Source organism: Vicugna pacos, chromosome 35, assembly GCF_048564905.1.
Source record: "Vicugna pacos chromosome 35, VicPac4, whole genome shotgun sequence".
Taxonomy (NCBI): Eukaryota; Metazoa; Chordata; class Mammalia; order Artiodactyla; family Camelidae; genus Vicugna; species Vicugna pacos.
This window is the reverse complement of record NC_133021.1, coordinates 21,253,426-21,276,655: the sequence shown is the minus strand read 5'-3', so window position 1 is coordinate 21,276,655 and position 23,230 is coordinate 21,253,426. Positions and strand designations below refer to the sequence as shown.

At 37.4% G+C, this 23,230-nt stretch overlaps 1 protein-coding gene across 1 annotated transcript in view; it reads right to left on the bottom strand.

Moving 5' to 3' along the window:
• Window positions 1–2,599: 2,599 nt before the first annotated feature.
• The window catches only part of STAM (signal transducing adaptor molecule), a 54,959-nt gene continuing 34,328 nt past the window's right edge, over window positions 2,600–23,230 (bottom strand). Inside the window, exons 6-14 of the mRNA XM_015249931.3 lie at window positions 22,276–22,366; window positions 20,221–20,413; window positions 19,405–19,499; window positions 15,980–16,068; window positions 13,992–14,079; window positions 13,469–13,523; window positions 12,745–12,898; window positions 10,813–10,985; window positions 2,600–4,456 (exon numbers count right to left, since the gene is read on the bottom strand). Coding sequence (XP_015105417.1) covers window positions 4,228–4,456; window positions 10,813–10,985; window positions 12,745–12,898; window positions 13,469–13,523; window positions 13,992–14,079; window positions 15,980–16,068; window positions 19,405–19,499; window positions 20,221–20,413; window positions 22,276–22,366 — 1,167 coding nt within the window. The 3' untranslated portion in view covers window positions 2,600–4,227. The remainder of the gene's footprint in view (window positions 4,457–10,812; window positions 10,986–12,744; window positions 12,899–13,468; window positions 13,524–13,991; window positions 14,080–15,979; window positions 16,069–19,404; window positions 19,500–20,220; window positions 20,414–22,275; window positions 22,367–23,230) is intronic.

Sequence of the window (23,230 nt, the reverse complement as noted above, 5' to 3'; positions counted from 1 at the left end):
AAAGCTTTAGGTTGTGCAGGAGAATGTACTTATCCCTACAAAATACATGACAAAATGATTAGGTGTATAGTTTAGTTAAAAGTCTATTGCTTTGTCTATTCATACAATAAAGTCTATGTGTATATACCCATAAAAACACACCTATACACAAACCTGGATACAGACACACGTATAAACATACATAAAGAGATAAAGCAAATGCAACAAAATGTTAATGATTAGTGAATCTATATGAAGAATACTCAGGTGTTCAATATATTATTTCAGTCTTTCCTGTAAGTCTGAAAATTCAACATAGAAAGTTGCTAGGAAAAGCACCACTTGTAGTATCAGACACTGACCACAAAGGGCCAACTTAGCAACATCCTGCTCTCTCTGTTTAATCTTAACCTCTAGGCAGTGGTCTCCAAATCGGGTATACACATTCTAGGGCATTGACTAAAAGACCGAGAGATCTGGGAAGAAAATATTAGAATTTCTATTAATAATTTTTTCTCTTACCCTTTTAATAAAGATTTCTACTTTTGGTGTGTTTCATAAGGTACTATATTACTACAGTAATATAGTATATAACATACTATAATAATATAGTGTATTATTACAGAACTTGTACAATTTGTAGATACATAGACATACATATTTTTGAGGCTATAAACTCAAAAATATTTGCTACTGATGAGGGTACCTGATCAAAAAATCTGAATATATTCTTTTCTAAAATAGACATAACTTTTTTTTTAAGTCTCTGAACACCAAAAGGTCTTGAGAACCAGTCTCTCGCTTTTATACAGAGGCCTGCTGACACTCAGTAATTTAATATGCAATCCTTGTAAGAAACTGAGTCTAAAAGCAGCAGCAGACAGACAATAACAGTAGTGAGAAGTAAAAACATGAAGCTAGAGTGTGAAACAATCAACAAAGTACAGCATGACCACAAGTTATCTCCAACAAAATGTTACATTTTGTTCAACAAGAAAATCTAGTATTTTAAATATGTAGATTTAAAATGCTGTAGAATATTATGAGGGAAAAATTGCTAAGGTAGGAAAACTTGAGGGAGAAGAATCACTAAGCAGTACAATTTCAAAAGAAGACCATACTAAAAAAGAATGCATAAAACTCAAGGTGGCTTTGCTCAAAAACCAGGGGGGCATGTCATTATCAGTAGCTCAGAAAATAACGCGGACATTTGACCAGAACACTTAATTGAACCATGATTCTAAAAGATAACTAAACATAAGGTCTTTGAGAAAACATTTAGGTAAGTTCCTTCTATATATTTATTCTAAGCACTTATCAACAATGAAAATAATTTTTAAAAATAGAAAATGACATGAGTGAAAAATGTAAACCATAACTTTGTTATTAAATATTTAAAGAGTGATATAGCAGGAAACTATAATTACTAGTACAGTTGGTAAGATGAGAAAAAGAAAACAGTGAGTTTACTGTATTAAAGAAATGAAAATTTGACCAACTATACCAACGGATTTCATTTAGAAAATACTTAGCTTTTGAGGTTGCATAGTTTACCATACAGGACACTAATTTATCTTTTATAAACTTGAAGCTTGGAACTAGAGATATTTTTATGATGAATTATACATATGTCATATATTAAAACTGTATCAAAAAATGTTAGTGGTCTACTAAGCATTTTAAATTAAAAATTAAGAGTTATAGAAACAAAAGTTCTAGTAATTTTTAATATAGAGAAGGGAATCTCTTGAGCACATAAAAAGTGTTCCTCAGTGAGAAGGAGAGAAAGGTAACAGTGAAGGAGGACCCCGGTTAGAAAAGCCTGTACCATTACAGTAAGGACATACTACATACTACCTCAGTAGGTAAGTTTAGGGAACTGATATATTATCCAACTGACTATGAGGTTTGTTGGCTATTTATGCTAGACAGTAATTGGGCTGAATTCTTCCATTTAGATGTCACTGGTTTATGTATGTACAAAAATTATAAAGGAAAAAAACTGAAAAGCAAAATTTGCTTTAAATCATCTTCTACTTAAGTTAATTTAATAAATAATTCTGTTCCCTTTGAAGAGGGACAGCTATCTTTTAAAGACAGATTTTATGAAAGCACAACACAGACACTGGTTGCAGAACAAAACCACTGTGCTCTTAACTGGTCCTTTTCCCATTTCTGACCTTGCCATGTCATCTGAAGGACGGAAAACCCACTGGTTCCTTTTCAGTGGAATTTTTCCATCTGGTATTTTTATACCTATTAAGTGAAAACTGCATACTAATATAGCATCAGTTTTAGGTATTCATCATTTGAATCTTTATAAAAGCCTAGTAGTGTGAATAGATTAAGAAAACTGCATATGCACTGTAATATGGGCAGCCTTTTTTGACTTCATCATTCTTCGACTTCTACAGGGCAGAACACATCCTAGAGAATATGTCATTGATCTTAGAGCATGAAGTGTATCACAATAAAATGGGAAAATGATACATCTGCCATTGGGCAAATTTACAAATTTATCAAAAGATAGAGAAAAACACAACATAACTTGAGAAAAAGTGTATCACTCAAACTAGAATATTCAAACTGGAATGGAAAAGACTACAATCGTTTGACAATGTTTATCAAAAACAACATATTAAAAAAATTTTAATGTAAGGTTTGAATTCAAATTTTAAAATTACTATTTGAGGGCAACATACCCTAAACTCAGGAAAACACAACACTAGGATGAGACATATAAGTTGAAGATGGTGCTTTAAATTGAACCTACCTTGCCAAACATGGAATCATTTGCCAAAAAGGAAAGAAACTACCTGATCACAACAGTCTCAGAAAATACAAATTAAACCTTCATTTATGATGTGAAATCTGTTAATAAATCAATCCATCTAATATGATGCTCATCTCAGTTTTTCAGTTGTTTAAATAACGGTGTTAAGTAATAGTATAGCACAACTAGGGAAATTATAAATATTTAAGAAGATTAAAATGTCAGTAGGAAACACATTTCACATGGATTAAAAGAAAAGCATCCATTCAAAAATACTGAATAAGAAGTCAAAATAATTCTATTTAGAACTTTAAAAGAGAAAGACAGCAGCCCAAAAATCCAGTTGGAAAGATAAGAATAAATATACAAACTGTTAAGCAAAGCCAGGAATATAGATTACTTTGAAACATCTACGTACATCCATTTTAATGAAGAATTAAAAGATACAATGTGTTAAAGACATATTCAAAAGACTAAGACAGATAAGTCAAACTTTGTTTATATCCTAAATAATTACAAGACAGTGAAAATGTAGTGTAATTCACGTTTTCTTTCCAGTTGAAAAACTTCTATCCATTGCCTCTATCTTTGGTGTCACTGCCACCAATAAACACAGTATACAGCTTAGAAACCCAATTACTACCTTCAACTAGGAAAAAGTAAATCAACATTATTTCTTTAAAAGTAAGATAAAAAGCATGTGGTCCCACTTACTTTTGTCTCATGGTCCCATGATATTCTGAAACATCATGCCTAAATGTAGACGTTTAAAAGGGAATAATATAATCACTTGCTATAATGGCACCAAAAATTTAGCTACTGTACACTGGTGTGATGACAGCTAGTCGTATGCAGAGGCTACAGGACGACATGATACACAGGAAGTGTTCAGTTTAATGGGAAACTGAAACAGGAATAATATGACGGCTGCATGTCAATATGCTACAGCTTTGTCCTCTTGCAGTTTAAAAGGATAGTGTAATTACCTCAGATTTACACAAAACATCATGAAACATGGTAGTTGTTCATGATTAAAATAAAATAGCAATGTAAATTAACTTAACAGTTAAATATATTCACATGATCACCACTGTGAGTCAAAATGGCCACTAGTGAAGTTACACAGCAATATATATGTACATAACATTTGCCACAACAGTGTTTGTAGGTTCGACTTTTTGCAGACCAGGTAATTTCACGAGACAAATAATCCTGCATCAATTCTTTCATATCATGAAAGGAATTAAATGTTGTAAGTAGTTTCATTCCTCTGGGGGAAGGGGAGGGGGAGGGGGGAGACCCTCTAAAACATCAGTGCACATCGAAGAGAGTTCTACCTTCTGGAATATTGGAACTTGCTGACCAAGATTCGACTCTTATAAGCTGAGGATAAACAAATCTTAGGATTTTAAAGGATCTCATAGTATTGTCATCGACATTTAGCAGGTGTTTGCCACAAAGAGGAATCCCAAGTCCTACAGCAGAGCCTTCTGAGAATACGGTTGCTGTGGCGGGGGTGGCTGTTGACTGCCTCCTGGCTGAGACAGCACGGATGTTAAATTATAGTTTGGCACCTGGGATATGTTAGTTCCCGCATTCTGGTACAGAGTGACATCGGTGGCAGCAGCCGCAGCAGCAGGAGGAGGACTATACACTGCAGTCTGGCTGGGATAGGTACCTCCTTGAACGGAACTGACCATGGCGCTGTGGAGGGGAAAAAAAAACTCAGTTAGGTAACTGCTGACTCACATAGCCATTTAGAGAGAAACAGGAAAGCCACTCATTAACCATTCACTCATTCATGCAATCCATGCACTAAATATGTATTAAATACCTGTAATGTGCCAAACACTATTATTTACGCACTGGGATATCATAAAGAGAGAAGGGGAGCAGAGGCCTACCATCAAGGAGCTTACATTCTAATAAGGAGAAAAAAGACGATAAATATATAATATGTCAAGAGGTAGTAACTGGTATGAAGAAACAACATATGGCAGGAGAACCAAGAGTTGCTGGGACAAGAGCTTCCTGTTTATCTAGGGTGGCAGGGGAAGGCCCCTCAGACACAGGAACGTACAAGCCAGGAGGGAGTGATACTGATTATCTAGGGGAAAAGGTGTTTCAGGCAAAGAGAACAGCAAGCCTTTGAGAAGAGAAAATGCCAGGCATGTTCAACAAACAGCAAGGAGGCCTTGATGGCTGAAGCACAGTGAGCAGAGGTGAGAGTGGCACAGGATGGATGGGGAGAGGAGCCCTAGAATACATGGGCCGGGCAGGCTAGGATAAGGGTTCTGCTTGTGTTGGGGTGAGATGGAAAGACACACAAGAGTGATGTGATCTGGCCTGGCTTTAACAGTCTCACCCTGGACCCAGGGCAGAAGCAAGGAGACCTGACTGGAGGCTGCTGGAATGGTCCAGGTGAGAGCGATGGTAGAGAGCCGGGGAAGCGTCAGATTTTGAAGGGAATTCCATCACAGAACGCCTGAGGTAAAGCCTGAGAACTAAGTTACTGGTGGAGCTATTCACTGAAACAGAAGAGACCACAGATAAGGACCGCAGCAGATGTGGGGAGGGAGAATCCCAGTACAGTTTTGAACATGTCGTATGAAGTATCTAAGAGATTCCCAAGGAAAAGATAAGGAACAGGTGGTCAGCTATGAAAGTCTGAGTCCAGCAGAGGTGAGGACGAGGAGCATACCTCTCTGGGAGTCATCAGCGTACACACAGCGTTCAGAGTCACGGGCCTCAATGAGATCCCCTAGGGAGTGACTGAACAGAGGGAAAAGCAGTCCATGTTTTGAGCAGGCAGATAAAGAAAGAGTAGGCAAAGAAGACTCAAGAGTGGCAATAAAGTAGAAGGAAAACAGCAAGGACGGGCACGGCCAAGTGAAAAAAAGGATTTCAAAAAGGAAGTGACCACGGGGTCTGGCCATGTGGAAATCACTGGTCCTTTAAGACCAGCTCTGGTGGACTAGGGAAGAAGAAAACCGGTAACCTCCTTTCTCTTACTTTCCTGAAAACAGAGAAGCAAATAAAAGAGACCTTCTCTCTACTCCCACCCAAACATCTATCAATCAACTACCTGTATCCACACCCCCGATGTATCCTGCTCTCCCTCCTGCTGTAACTGACCACCTGCCAGGCACCCTCCACGTGGGCACTGCTCCCACTCCACAGAAAAGAAGTCCTTCAGAGCTGTCTTCACTTATGTCTCTGCTACTTCTCATCCCACTCCCAACCTCATATTCGAGTTTTCACCATGTGGAAGATAGCAAGTTAACTACATAAAGAGACACACTAAGAGCTTTAACAATGAGATTCCCCTCCACGTTTCTATGCAAAACATAAAACAAGCTATACAAAGGGCAATTGCCTACAATTTTCAAAACACTGTCTATTTCTAAACTTTTCTTCAAGTGCTAGATTGTTTATCAATCAGATGTTGGTAAATTCAGTGCTTTTGTACTCTGCACAAATTAAACCAGTTCATTATTATAACAGACAGTCATTTACTGCTACATTCCACCAACTAACGTAACCACTTAGGTAATGCTTAAAGGCAGCATCCACTATCAGTCCATAGGTGGTGTGTTGTGAGATATAAAGTATCACAAGAACTCAGATTTCATGCTGTTAGTCACACCATTAAGGGCCACAATAATGCTATTTATAATGTTGAGACTAAGGGCCAAACTCTGGTGCCAAAATGCCTAGTTTTGTATCTTAGCTAAATGGGACCTTAGTCCTCCCTCCCTGTCTCAGTTTCCTCATCTGTAAAAGGGGGAAGACCGTGTACCTGCTTCATGGGTTACTGGAGTAAGCGAGTTAACACATGTAGACCACAGAGCATACGGCCTGGTGCTTACACGACATCCCATAAATGTTAGCTGTTACCCTAATCACTCCCACTCTGTGCTATACTCCTCTCAACTTACAGCCCTACCGCTCACCCAACCACGCAGCGGTAAAAACCCAGCAATTCACTGAATACCTTTCTCTCATATCTCTGCTCTGCACTGTCTCCCCACCTTGTTACCTACAGTCATTTGCTAATGAAATAACTCTTTTCTCATTCCTATCCTACAATTAGACACCATTTCTGGCCTAATATACGAGTCTCCAGGCTCCTACTCTAGTCCCTCTGATCCATCCATGGTACCACCACCAGAAGGTCTTTATGGGCTTTCCCAGACGAGACCCAAGCTCCTTAACAAGTTATCCAGGACCATTCATTCAAGTCCAAGTGTATCTCTCACATCTCCCACCACAGACTTTAATCCTTCTGTCACGCTGTACTGTTGGTAATGCTCACCACATACTATGTGTTTTCATTACTCCCCATGTTACTCATTCCAGGGGTACCATGCCATTCTACAGCATGTCATTTCAACAAAACATGAGAACCATGTCTTTGTTCATGAAAGAAAACCTTTTACTTTTTTCTTCCAGGCTAAGAATAACTTTGAGCATATTTTCTTGGAAATCTTCCCTGAATCCCCTGAGACTCCTAAAACATAGCTTCATTTGTAATTTATGTTGTAATTTTATATTTTGTGTGTATTTGCCTCTACTAGCCAGTAAGCACCTTGAGGCCAAGAAACTCTAAATCAATGGTCAACTAATGTTTGACCAGGGAGCCAAGAATATTCAATGGGGAAAGAATAGTCTCCTCAATAAATGGTGTTGGGAGAACTGGACAACCACATGCAGAAGAATGAGAAAGGACCCCTGTCTTACACACATCACTCACAAAAATGAACCTGAAATGGATTAAAGACTTAAATAGACCTGAAACTGTAAAACTCATAGAAGAAAAAAATAGAGTAAAAAGGTCATTCACATTGGCCTCATTGTAATTCCCTGGATATGACAGCAAAAGCAAAAATCAGTAAGTGGCACTACATCAAACCAAAATGCTTCTGCACAGCAAAGAAGACCATCAACAAAATGAAAACAGAGAATCTACAAAATGGGAGAAAATATTTGCCAATCACATAATCTGATAAGGAGTAAACATCTGAAATACACAGAGAACTCATATAACTCAAAAGCAAAAAAAAAAAAAAAAAAACCTAACAACTTGACTAAAAAAATGGGCAGAGGACTCGAATAAACATTTTTCCAAAGAAGGAAGGTCAGTCAGGTGGTCAACAGGCACATGAAAAGGTGCCCAGCGTCACTAATCATCAGGAAAAAGCAAATCAAAACCACGGGATATCACCTCACACCTGCTGGAACGGCTATTATCACAAAGTCAAGAAATACCAAGTGTTGGCAAGAATGTGGAGAGAAGAGAATCCTTGTGCAGTGATGGCGAGACTGTAAATTAGTGCAGCCACTATGGAAAGCAGTATGGAGGCTCCTCAAAAAATTAAAAACAGAACCATCATGTAATTCAGCAATCCCACTTCTGGGTATATATCCAAAGGAACTGAAAGCAGGATCTCAGAGATACCTGCACTCGTATGATCACTGCAGCATTACTCACAATAGCCACGATACAGAAACACCTAAGTGCCTGCCAAGGGATCAATGGATAAAGAAGGTTAGACACACACACACACACACACTCTCTCTCTCTCTCTGAATATTATTTAGCCTTGAGAATGAAGAAAACTCTGCCCTTGTGACAGAGAAAGACACTGTATGATCTCATTTATATCTAAAGCATCAAACTTGGACAAACAAAAAAAATCCCTTTAATAGAAGCAAAATGAAATAACTGACAAATAAGTATACAGTGTTGGTCACCGAAGCATTATCATTGTCACCACCACTCAGGATAGGTAAACCAATACCACCTTCCCCAGTTATCAGTAAGATCGTCCTAGGGTGACAGAAGTCTGGAAAAGTGATAACCCTAAAATCAAAATTCAATGTAAAAGAATAAGAAATTGCCTCCTAGGTAATGAACTGAGGAACACTAAAAAACCTGCCTATCAAAAATGGAGGAAAAATTCCTCATCGACCTTGATTTACTGTTAGAAAGCTTGAATCAAGTATGTCGTATGCTCTGTTTTGCCATCAATTTTCTCATTCAGACACACACACAAACTGTTCTTATGCATTTGTAAATATATATGTTACACATTTATGTATCTTTTTAAAAAATTGCCTCAAAGCCTTCGTGAAGCCTTTTCAAGGAATTAAAGTATGTATCTCCTTGGCCTAACACAGTCCTTGAAATTCCCATCAACACTTGAACATTTACATATCAAATATTTACTGAGTTCCTACCCAGTGTAAGGCTCTGTGCTACATAGTGCGGCTATAAAGATGGAAGATTCAGCTCCAGCTCTCAAGAGATGAGAGCTCAGTGGGGAGAAGATTACGAGACTAAATGGTGTCCCTGGGTCCTGCGACAGCAACTGAGAAGGAAGGGGTGGAAGGCAAGAGAGGTACCGGCGTTCTAGTCCAGACGAAGCTAAGAACTGAAGAATAAGGAGGAAACAGCCAAGCAAAGAGGGTGAAATATCTCAAGGAGATGCTCAATGAAAAGCATCCATTGAAATGTACATGCATTTCTCAAGAGGTGACATTTATAGCCCCAGTATGTCAGCAGAGTCGGGCCCTGGACTACAGCGCAGGTCCTGCGCCGGGGATCCACATCCAGCCTGCAGAGGTGGACTGAGCAACGCCCAGCAAACAGCAACAGGGCGCTTGGGCTCTGTAGCACAACGTGGTTTAAGCACCTACCAACAGATGATCTCACTTGCAAGGACAATGGCTCAAGGCCCTGAACTAAGACAAGTCACCTCCAGTAACAAGACAGCTGGAGCAGCGTGTGATTCAGAAACAGAGGATGAGCTGGGGAAGAGGCGGCCTTTCCGGCTGATACTAACGTATCTGAGGGGTTCCTACGTTACTCGTGCACACTAGCTAACTTCTCAGCAATGCCTCCTTCTGCTCACTCTGGTCTCATTTTACAGCAGCATGTTACGCTCTCAATAGCTGCTCCCTGCCGATTTCCATCTTTCCACTCATTTTCACCAAACTGCAACTTAAAAAAAATTTTTTTAATTCCCAGGACAGACAGAAAGAGCTACACCTAACATTTTCTCCTGAGCTCTGTAACCCAGTAGGGGGTGCTCTTTTGTTTTTTTTGTTGTTGTTGTTTGATGCCTGTAAGAGGCTTCCCCACTACCCTACATAAGGTCACCTCAGAATACTGGATGTGACCACAAAAATACGTTTGAAAATCCCCAAGCATCCCTAGAGTGTGACTTTTTCGAGGATGAACAAGACAACAGTGTGGGCAGTAGAGGAGGAGCATTCTGGGCAACTCCAACATTGATGGAAAGCTTCCTAGAAACTGTGCCTGTGCCACCAAGAAACCTCTGTTGCAAGTCAGAATGTCATGACTTCTGGAATTACACACTGATGAACTCTTAAGCCTATCTTTTATTCGACTCAAAGAAATGACTTCAGCTTAGATGTCCACTGAAGTAGAAAAGGCATTTACATAATTATGAGTAACACAATGTATAAATATAATCATTTACAAGACAAGGGCATCACAAGTAAATGACCAAAACAACTGGCCTGGCATTTCACATTCAGCGACTCGTCCCATGAACCACGGGGACAGAGAGCTTCCCGTCCTGTCTCTTTGCAAATGGTTTACCTTGCTGTGATATACACTACATCCCCACACACGGTAAAAAGAAGGAAATATTTATCTTTAAGAGGCAGCACAAAACTATAAATTCTAAAATAGTAATTCTAGACATTTAGATTTTACATGAAACCTGTGTAAAAGGATAATAAATTAGTTACCAACATAAATTTACATTTTGTTCAAGTCCTTAGCTTATATCATCAGAGACTCAAATAAAAACAAAAGACATTATAATAGGTGTATATAAAAAACCAGAGAAGACAGCAGTCGCAGGAACCAGTCGGACAGAGGGTCCCCAAGGAGCCCGCTCACCACCACAAACGGGGCCGACCGTGCGCTGTCAGCGGTGACATCTACCGTGGATTTTTCCTCATGCACTTTTTATGGTTACAGGATGATCACGGCGCTAAGCACAAGCAACAGTCAACAATCAAATTACTTGGGGTAAGAAGCCTGGGTCGGCTGGCTGGGCGGGGCGGCGCTGGCCGGCACGGCTCCTTGGCTGAGAGAGGGCAGCTGCTCCGGGGGGAGGCCGTAGCTCTGCAGGTGGCTCAGCTGCGCGGCCCCCGCGACCAGGTAGGCGGCGCTGTGCGGCGGGGCGCCTGCGTACACCTGGGGAGAGCGGGGTAGGACAGACTTGAACAGGCAGGCTCAACTTCATTTGCAGAGGCATTCGGTTACAGAAAGAACAATCGCAGCTCTGAAACGTTTTGTCTGAAGTTACTTCTGCTGACCGACATTTTAAAAAGGACTTTTCGGCGAAGTGGGCTTCCGACAATTTCTGTTCTTAGGTCAACGTTAGCTAAGCTCGTGTTTATCTCCGTGCAGAGGCAGTAAAGGAACTTACCTTGAAACGTCATACTAATACAATTTCTCCTTGCATGTTGATATTGTAAGTATCTCCCTAAAAGGAAGCCCAACAAATGCTCGAGAGGTGTCTGAATTCACTGTTTTATAGCAACACTCTGCATTTATTTACAGATCTCTACATACAGATATAGATACAGATGTATTTCCTGCATTACAGCTTGTTAAGCATAGGGCAAGCTAAGCTTCTACAGCAGGGTCAGCAGACTTTTTTGTTAGGGGTCCAGTCAGTCAATGTGTCAGGCTTCGTGGGCCACATGGTCTCTGTCACAACTACTGAGCTCTGCCCACAGAGAAAACAGCCAGCCAGAAACAATGCAAAACCAAACGAGAATGCATTTCAGGAAGAGTATATTTTAAAAAACAGGTGGGAGGCTAGATTTTGCCGCAGGCCATTGTTTGCCTGCCCCTGCATCTAAAAACTCTACTTGGGTTAAGCTAAAGAGATTAAAGTCTTAAATGCCCCTCAAATCTTAAATGCACATAACATTTTAATTTTCTGTGGTATTCATTAGATTCTTCCATTTCACATGTTTGAAAAGAGAACTCCCCTGTACACGTAGTAAGCCTCTTACCAGCTGTTAAGACAGTAACACAGTCATCATCTTAGCACTTCGTTAAGCCACACGAGACTCACTACACACCGAATCCAAAAGATCTCCATTATAATCACAGTCCAGGGCTCATAAATGCAGTATTTTTGTTTGTTTGTTTGCCAAACGTGAAGGGTTTTATGTTTGCCTGCTGGCTCACACTGGTACGGAGACTCACAGCTGGGTGTCACCTGGCCCCGGTTTCTCAGGCCCAGCTGCTCTCCTCCAGGGCTCTGGCCCCTCACTTTAGGAGAAGTGGACCATGCCAAGAAAAAATGATCTGCACAAAGCGTATAATCTTCTACCTGGATAAAATGTGGTGTCTGGCTAATTACTCCCTATACCCTGAACTTCTGTGTTTCTGGGAGAAGTTTCTGGGGTGACCAGAGGAAAGCGCTCTACACCACACTACACATTTTCTCACGTAGCAGGAGGGCAAAAATCCGGATTAAAGCAGCTTACTATGAAATCAAAAACTGTGGATGATCACAAGAATTTAGTAATAATTAGGGGGTTTACTCAGACAGACAAAAATTGTAGTTCTTAAACAGATAATTAGATATGAAGCTTTAAAAATATATAGATGTTTGGCCCTCATGCCTGGATTCAATAGGTCTGGGATGGAGCCAGAGCATCTGTTTGGTTTTTTGTTTGTTTGTTTGTTTTAAAGCTTGACAGTGATTGATGTACATCCCTGCAGAAAAATAATTTTTTAGAAAAAGGACTACTGTTTTATTTAGTATACTGTACTATACACTGTATTTGTCAAGTAAAAAGATCTTTTAACCTTTATTTTTACTCTAAACATTACTTTTAGAAAGTTTCACATTTTAGAAAAACACAGCTATTCCAAATAATTGCAAATATGTTTGAGAATTTAAAATGAAATACGTGAGTTTTTAAAAGCTTACCTGAGAACCAGAAACACCAGATGACTGAATATAATACTGCTGATTCTGTAATTTTGCGTACATGGAATACATCGGGTCTTCATTCATTAACTTGGTATACAAGGAAAGTGCCTCCATCACTTTCACATTAAGTTCTGAGAGTTCTGAATGCTTCCTGAAATGTTACACAATAATTTAAAACACAACTGCTATTTAAATGATATAATGGTCTAAGTAATAAGATGCATCAAAATAGCAAAAATAGCAAAAAAGTGGTGTAAGCAGACATTATTAAAAATTGACCTTCGTGACAAAAAAATATCCTATAGTTTAGCTCCAAGGCAACCAAAACTGTTTTAAGATTGAGGTGGTGGGCTAGAACTCTAGTTTATTGCACATGACTTTACTTCAAAATACCTAGATTCTCTAGTTATTAACAGATGGGTCATTTGTGGGCTCTGATGATGTCACTTACAGCAAATACGATTACAACAGTTAACTCCTATTTTAAAAAAAGACTAACATAGTGAAAGTCAAATAAATCCTCACTTAAAAAGGGGGTGGGGAGGAGAGGCTGGTCTAATTTCAATTCCCATATCTAGCAGAAAACGAGTGAGTGAGAACTGGCCTATTTTTAAAATAAAAATAAAATGCAATAATAAAAAGGCAGCTCTATTCCAACAGCAGTTTAGAGAGGTCTGTAGGGAAAAGGGTAAACAACATAGATTAGTGCCTGCTCTTTTACCGATCAATATCCTCCAGCTTCTCATCAATGAGAGGTCCCATCTGGTGACACAGCGCTACGATGACAAGATTTGAAGAAATATAAGAAAATGTAGCAAAAGAAAGCAAATCTCTGAAGGATATTTATATAATTTAAGGCCTAAAAGATCTAATTTGGAATAATACAAATTCTATTCATTAAACTTAGCCCACAGAGCCCAAGGTTGACTTTCCTGGGTATTTATAAAATCAATACTTTAGATTGACTGTATTGATGTCAGAAATTCTTTAATACATATTTCCATTTTATAACACTTAAAAATGTTGAATAAAATATTTAATTTGGGTAGAAAAGTATAAGAATTTGAATTCTACCAAAGATTTAAGCTGCATATAATCATGAGACTGGTCACAGAAGAGTGAGAAATGTGAACAATGTTTATATCATTCTCAATTTTATTTAAATCAAACCATTCTGCAACAGAATACTAGACATAACCTCTAATTATTCCTTATTTCCAAGGTAAATGAAAAACAAGGTTTACCTTCAAGATGAAGTAACTCTGGAAGATCTGGTTGATCATCACTGGGATCTGTACTTTGCAACATCTGTAGCAACTGATCCATTTTATCCTGTAGGAATTAAACAGTTATAAAAAGCAACAATCATACAATGAAACCTTCTCACTGTGGTAATTGGGTAACAGATAGAGAACTCTTGGAATTCAGACATGAAGACTTCAATTTTGCTTTTATGGATTCAATATCCGTGTGTTCTCTTTACAACGATGTGAAGTCAGAGCCTTGAAAGCTATTCCTACTTATTTTTGAAACTGCTAACAGAAACTCTCTTAAATGAGAAGAAAGAGAACAACATTTAAACTCACAACATGTGAGCTCTTTAATCTCTTACGTCATGCTAGTGGATTTCTGTGTCACTCTGTTTGGGGCAGCTGTGGCCTTGCCATGCTGACAGGTGTAACCTCTCTCTCAAGACGGCATTACTTATGACTAACAACCCCGTCATTACGTCTCCACCATGGAGGACAGCGCAGCTGTTTTGGTAAGGCATTGCTCCGCTATATTACAGCTGTACTCCTCCTAAGCAGCACCAGAAGGATTTATTCTACATTCTCTTTCCACCAGTGTTTCAGTTTATCATCAAAAATAGAAGGGTTTGTGGTTCCTTTATTCTCCTGTGTAAAAAGGCTTGGAGGCATCTCGAGGCAATGAGTCGGATCTACTTCAGAATCTTCTGCTGTAAGACCCACGGAACTAATGAAGCCATCATTACATAAATACCTCTATAAATTGTATTAGTATGTACATATTCATATGTAGGTTTAAAAAAATCAAAATATAGAGCTCACATACCAAAGAATACTACTGTAGTAATTCCAAACATTTCTTCATTCAGGTTTTACATGGATACACTACTGAACATCAGGGTAATAGTGACATCAGGTAAATAATTTAAAGACTGTGAATTCTAAGCAAAGCAGTTATTTAAACCAAAACAAAACCCTATGGTCTGCGCACACGGAGAACAGTTTGAGAGATGAATTCATCACTAGATGGTGAAAGTGACACAAGTGTAATTAAAAAAAACTCTTCTGAAGTCAAAAGAATTTTGTGTTTTGAAATGGATGCTATATTTCAATGTAAAAGATTCACAATTTTCATTTTCAGTGGTCTTTACAAAAGGCTGCACAGGTCAGAATAGCCTGCTTACAGCCAAAAAAAGAGGGGGTGGAGGTACAATGAGAGTGAGGAGTCAACTGACACGTGGATAATTTGTGTTCTATTTATTTGTTTACAGAATACTACACCCTATTCGAAATTACCTACTATCAGACAAATAAGGTTTCCAGATAGACCACTAGTATGACGCTACAAATGCTGCCTTATATAACCCCAATTCTCCTGGACCCCTCTGCATTCCCTGGCTCTCAGCAGTGTTCTACAGCCTATTTCTCTAAAAGAGTGCTCTTCAAACTTTCTGCTTCTGGCTCCCCTGAAAGAAGCCTAAAAATCCACAAATCCCTTCACATATTTTAAAGATGACATCTCATTTTTCATCATTAGCTTAAAATGTTACAGAGGATATAATTTCCAGAGCATTAAATACTAGGATTTAGAAGTAAAAGTCACACATTCCTTTGAATATGCCCCAAAAGGCTCACTACAACAGTGTTTGTAATAGCAAAAACAAAACAAAACAAAACAAAAACCCCACAAAGAACTGTAAACAACCTAATCATCCAACAACAGAATAACGAAGTCATGATAAATTCAGTCTATGGAATATTAAGGATTTCAAATAATGAGGGACATCTCTATGTACTGACATGGTAAGAATGGGTGGGACTAGAGAGGAAGTTTCAAGAAGAATCTTTGCTTCATCTACATTGTTTGAATTTTTATAACAACAAAATACATGCAATAATCAAGTACTGAATTTTATTAAAGAAGAGAAGAAAACCATTTCAAGTTCAATACCAAGTATCATGCTCTCACACAGGAAATCACTTACTTCATCAATGTAGGCTTGTTCCGGCTCTGGTTCTATTGTTTCTATCTGAACATCATCACTAAATTGTACCGTCTTCTTCTCTGTTTTAACTGTAAAACATGCAACATTTATCTTTTCCTTATCATAAATTTAAATTTTTATTTTAAAGCACTTTTGGTTCCAGGAGAGAATTTATGTTTTTCTTATATTCCCTTCAATCTGAGAGACACAATTTAATGGATAATTAGGTTGCAGATTTAGGCAATAATGACAAAACATTACTTTAGGATATTCTGTGATGATTTCTTAATTTTCTCTTCTAAAGATTTTATCTTTTCCAGAACAGAGATTTCTCTAAAAATAAGAGATGTATTTCTGAAACAAAGATTAATCACCTATTTACACATGAGAGTTTGGTAAACTGGTAAACAAAAAGCAAAGTTTTACACTGGCATAAATGAATTCTGCTATTTGAAATAAATCCTCTTTATAAATTACTAGTCCTTTCACAGAAAAATTTCCATTTTTCCACAGGCCATGCTATTTCAATATAATGAATTGAGAAGTTAGCTGTATGTTCCCCACACACCACTCAGACTTCTTTTTTTTTTTTTTTTTTTACTAAGGGAATGACATCCAGGCCAGTGGAGAACTTTACAAGTGGCCTTGGCAGGGATCTGCATTTTCCACTAAATCAGTCTATATTTTTTAGTTACGGTATTCTTTGCAATGAAAAGGTGGTTATTAAGGGATCTGCAAATCAGAAGCATATATTTCTCTTGCCCAACAAAGCACTTTTTAAAAAATATTCAATGTAAAATTAACTAGCAAATATAAAGTTATGATTAACATGGCAATTAATCTTCTCCAAAATAATACTGAGTGGACAAACAGCTTTAAAGGAATGAACTTCCTTTTTGGATTTTTTTCATACTTGTATCAATGAAGTTAATCAGTATTTCCAAAAATATTAAAGCATCAAGATGGAAAGAAGTGGTGGGAAAGGGGCAGAATTAAGAAAGGGAAATAATATATATTAAACTACTAAATGTGCGTCATGGAATATTGCATTTTCCACAAGGAACCTCCAATACAATGCTATGAGATATGCTCGTTTTATAAATGAGGTTAACAGTGGCTTAGAAAGAGTAAAAACCCTTGCATAGGAGAGAGCGCATAGATGGCAACGCCTGGATTTGAATGCCAGCTCTACTAGCCCACACTACTGGAATCTGGCCTGTGATTTTACTCGAAGAACAAGGAGTCATACCACTTACGTATTCTATGTTGTGTGCTTTCATATAAAATGGAAATAGTTTACTTTACAGTATAAGGAATATATTCACCCACACAAGTCACCAAAAGCAAAATTTTACACATAAAAAAAGGTTTCAACTGATTTTGTTTTCCCATGGGAGAAAAAGAGCCATCTGCTACAGACATTTTTGCTTTTTATATCTTGAGCTATTAGCGAGTCGAAGGCTGGGACAGCACTGCACTGGCTGCTACCCATTAAGAGAACACATGGTAGACGGGACATCCTAACAGCTGACCACACCCATGTCTGCAGGGCTTTTTCTCCTGGGGACTAACACTATTACTATGTATGTGTGTGTATGTTTGTGTGCATATCGTGTGTATGTATAAATAACACCACATATACATATGTACAGAGATATACAGACGTCTGTGTATACATATACATGATAAAGAGCTTTAACAAAACCTTATTGCATCTCCAAAATGAAAACAAGCTAAGTAGGTCAAGCTTTCTAACTGACACATTAAGTGAGGTGGCTTCTGTTCTCCCATAAAGAACAACGCTACAAGGATCTTGCTAACACTCATTTTCCAAGCCTGAGGACTATAACGTCATTACATACGCTCCGATGCTCTGGTTTCTCTTTTAGGTGGTCCAGAGTGAGACACAGGAGAATAAATAGAATATTCATTTTAAGGCTACAGTGCTATGTGATGGGAAAAAAGATGAGATGACTACCTTATCGACATGAGATCTTGGATCTCACCTTGAATGGAAATCCAAGACAACTCTATCCCTTCCAAGATCTAATTCAAGATTTAAAAAAAAAAAAAACCCAAACAACAAACAGAAAAAACAACCACAATCAGCCAGGTTAAAAAGTCAGCACATTATGCGCTGCCATTTAAACAAGGTTGTACAACATGGTTTTGCTTTTTTTTTTTTTTTTTGAGTTTAACAAAGAGAACTCCCTTAAAGGAATGGGTACCAGATCTGTCTCCATGAAAGTAGCACAAGACATCCTGACGATAACTAGGAGAGGGCGTTGTTTTACCAAAGGTCTATAACGTCTGGTCTATTATTAAAGCCTTTTCTTGTAAAAGGAACATTTCTTGTTTTCAAAGAAAAGTACATCTTTACTGTTAATACACAGACACTTATGTATCATTTATTCTATAAATATTTATATAATCTGTATTCTGGATAAGATTCAGCATCAAGTACTGTTGGAAATAAAAAGATGACTGAGAAAAAGATCCTTTCTTAAAATTCCTGCAAACAAAAAAAGACCAAAGCTGATGGTGATTCACAGCTTTCTCTGATCTTTTCTACCTGGCATTACAGAAAGATAAGATGAGGTATTTTGCCAGATAACTGTAGCTTACTGACTTATATACAAAAAACCCTTTTAAAACTCTAAACATTTCAGTGGCTAATAGAACTCTTTCTAGATGAAACATATTTCTGTTTCCTTAAACAGAAGATTATGACTTAATATTGAGGACTCACACTCATCATTATGAGGACTCCTTAGAGTGATATGTAGAAATACAGTGAACCACCTACCAACATTTTAATAGGCTACTGGCAGTTACATCTCCTGCAACGATTGTGACTGCCAGTAATACCACTTTTCCCCTTTGGCCCCACTTTCTAGTCTATTTCTCCTAGTCAGCAAAGGCTTGGAAATCCAAAAATTATCTACATGATTAGTTATGGCCCCTTCTGAATATCTGATATGGTGGCTTAGGAAAGCCGTTATGTTGCTTAGAGGCCACTGTTTCCAAGTCTGGGGCTAGACTCTAGACAGATGGTCAAATAGGAAGAAAAGAAGAAAAGCTTCCCTGTAAGCTTACACTGAATGTCACATTCTTATCAACTGAAAACAAAAATACATAATGCATAAATTCTGTAACACCTCTTAATTTTCATTTTTACAAGGACATATAAATATATACATATATATGTATTTTTTTTTAAAGTCCATAGTCTGTCTAAAGATAATTTTGGTAGACAGATGATTTCAATTCTTGGATTAGATGATTCCTCATAAGTAATTTGACTGGGGAGGTGCATTTTTTAAGGGACAACTTGGAGGCACTAACATTTGATAGTCCCTGCTCCAGAAAGTTGAACTTTAGGGAATTATGGATTATCATCCATTGACAGACTGGAAAATACTTACTCATTTCCGGTTCAGCAGTGAGATCTGCAGTCACAAAATTAGAGGGAAATAACCCCATGCCTTGATGGGTTTCACCTTTCCACCAGTTGGGGTCACTAAGAGCAAGAAAAAAGAATGCTTCACTATAACAATTTTTATTTCTATGTATCTTTACTTTTTATAGTGTTTAACTTACCTTACTAACCAGATCTGAATCTCACAACAACCCAACGAAGGAAGAAATGAATGTATCACTATTACAACTAATTTTCAAGTAAACATAAAGCTGTAGTAAAAATAACCAGATGCCCAGCTTCAACCCTCATAGCCCCCAGTGGTCCACCATGGAGATGGCAGCATTAAATATTTTGCCACAAAAACAAAAACAAAACAGATACACTGTATCACCTCCTCTATGATAATGTAAATGTACATAATTCCACATAAAAGGAATTTGTTCCATACTGAAGTACTGTTCTGTGGAAATAAATTAATTCAGTATATTATGTATTTCTTATAAATTCCATAAATATGTGTATTTGGTATATTCTCTAAAGTCTTAACTTTTATACTAATTTAACAATCTATAATACTGGATGGAACCAAGAATGAATAGATTAAACTAGACCCTCAAAACAAAGACCATTTAAACAAAGAGAAAAAATGAAACTACAAAATAAGAATCCAGACGGTGTGACATGAGCAAAGTCATACAGAAAAACTACTTGCTTCAACATTTTATTTTTTTGTTTGAGAAGGCATTCAGCAGGAATAACGTGAAACACAGAATATGTTCAATATTTTCGTATGAATGTTGAACTTAATATTAACCATCACCTGTCATCAAGAACGGTAATAATTTCTCCAGCTTTAAAAGTAAGTTCATTATCTTCAGCAGCTTCAAAGTCATATATAGCACGAACTTTTCGGCCCTCATGTTGGTGGTTAGTTAAGAGGTTGGATGTGCTTGGATACAAAGTAGAAAGGGTGGTCGACTGCTGCCTTTGTTCTTTCAGGGACAACTCAATGGCTAGAAAATAATGGGTTTAAAAAAACCCAAAATGTTAATATATCCAACAATCATAAGTAGTACAAAAAGATATCTGAAAGTAAAAAGTATTCCTCTTTCAATAATGTAGTGGGAAACCAGGACATATCCATGATATGATACAACATCCTGAACAAAAAATACCTTCAACAATTTTATTCATTCATCCACAACTGAAAGTTTAAAAAATAAATTAATTTAAAAAACTGTACAGCATGATGACTATTTTTACTAAACATACAATTTAAATTATTCTGGGTAACAAAAAGATATAAACTCTCAAATCAATTTTTTTAATTTAGCTGCAGATATTTTACATTTTCATTCATCTTTTCAATGTATTTCTACAGCTTAAGTTCACTAAATAATAATCACAATCACTTGAGAAGTCAAGAGCCCCAAGCTTGAGTCTTTCACTGAGGACTTACTAAATCAGTCTCAAAGGCAGTATCTGAGAATCTGTATTTTATTGTTCCAAAGGTAATTTTTATGTAATCAGTCTAAACTGGAATTTGGAAATGACTACAGTTAAGTCTCACCTAACAAATCCCCCAAATAGATTTCAGATGTGTCTGCTCTATCTCCTCCCCCAATGCAGGTCATCACCATGTGTCACTCAGTTACTGTAATGTAATTTTAACAAACTGATTACCTTACTTTCAACTCAACCCATAAACTCCTTTTTCCCTTCTACTTCTGTTCCAGATCAATGAAGGCCAAACGGGAAAACAAAACTTTAAAACTATCGTATGAAAACATAAGAAAATATCTTTTGGGATCTTGGGGTACAGAAAAATATCTTAAGACTTAAAAAAAGCAAAAATCATAAAAGAAAGTCAAGAATTTCAACTCCATCAAAATTTAAAACTTGTTTAATATAACACGACATTATCAAAGTTAAATTGTAAGCCAAAACCCAAGAGTAGCTATTACAACAGATGTAACAGGCAAAAAATTAATATCCAAAATAAAGACTTTCTATACATCATTAAAAAATAGAAAAAGAAAGACAATCAGAGCAGCTAATAAACATACCAAAAATAAAAGGACTGACCCTCATTAGAAATCAAGAAAAGTAAAATTAAAATTAGATATTTCAAACCTATCAGTCACGAAAATTAAACTCCGACAATACCAAATATTGTCAGGAGATTAAAAATAAGAGCTTTCATATATTGCTGATGGAAAAGGAAATAATACAACTACTTAGCAAAGTTGAAGACGCACCTACTTCATAAGCCAAAAATACCACAGAATACACACACACACATACATATACACACACAGGAGAATGCAGACAAGGATACTACTTGATGCAGCATACTTGCTATAGTAAAAAAAAAAATCAGAAAACCCAGATGTCCATTAGCTGGAGGACAGATAAATTACAGGATGTACTATTAGTGCATTGGAATATTACACAGCAATTAAAACAAATGAACTTGATTTATACATCTCATTATGAATAGATCTCAAACATGTTGTTGCAGGAAAAAAACCAGTGGGAGATGGTACCTAGAGTATACTGTTTATCAAAAAAGAACTTGCTGGACATAAAAAAAAGTATTTGGCATTATTTATGGCTACAAAGACAGTACAGTAAAAATATTATAGAAACATAAACTGAAAGGACACACAGGACAGCAGCTGCATTGGAAGAGGAGAGGAAAGATGTGTTAGCAAAGAGGGGAAGAAAAGGAGAAAGAACAAAGTAAGCTTCAGCTTCAGCCATAAAGTCCTATTTTTTTTTTTATTCTTAAATATCTCGGGGAGGGGGCAGAACAGAAGGAAGTATCAAGTAAGAGACCTCTCTTCCTCCCACGATCAGGAACTTAGAAGCGTACCTTTTGCTAAATCTTCTTCTTCTTTTTTGTTAGCCGCGGCACCAGGATCCTTGGCCACCAGAGCTGGACTTGCTTTTGCTTGTTCTGCAGCCTACCACAGAAAGAAGGAAAACAATCTCTGAAAGGTGTTCTCAAATTTTCCTACCCCCAACTAATCTGAGAACTTGCAAGACCCTTCTCATCAATCTGCCACAGACTTCTGAGGAAGAAAGAAACCCAACTGGAGCAGCCTCCACTTTGAAAGGAGGAGATGAGGCAGAACTGGAGAAAACAGACTGAAAGTATTTGGATACTTAGGCCCGACAGCCCGCTCACACTCTCCCAATCTGCATGAAGAGGTTCAACTAAAAGCAGAAAGTATGCAAACCAGAGAAGACGGACGAGAGGAGATTCAAACGTTTTTGGAAAATTCTAAAACCAGAAAAGGGGGTGAAAGTGGGAAGGAGATGACTATTTTAAACACGAGTAGTTCTTAAATATCTATTCAAGAATTATATTTCATTGTTTATTTCCAGATCAAAAGTCAGGATGTAGGATGTTATCTTTAGGAACCCAGGTTTATATAAATAATACAAATGCTTGTAAAATCATACTATTTTGTAAACCAAAATACTAATAGTTAATTCTGACAAAAATTATTGTCCATCTTAAACACATTCTGTAAATAAGGTAGTGTACAAGTAAATAAATACATAAACTGATTAACACTTAACGGAAATTACAAGCTTCTAAGCCTCAATGGCCACTTAGATTTTGCAAGGCCACCAAGGCAAATCAGACCCCAGCCTCATTTTCAACCATTCTATCAGTTACCAGAAACTGCTAGCACACACATACACACTCACACACTCTTACACCTCTGACACACATTTCCTTCTACTTAAAATGTCCTCCCCTCTAGCTCCTTTTATTCCACCCACATTTCTCCCTACTGAGTTTCAACTCACCACGTCAG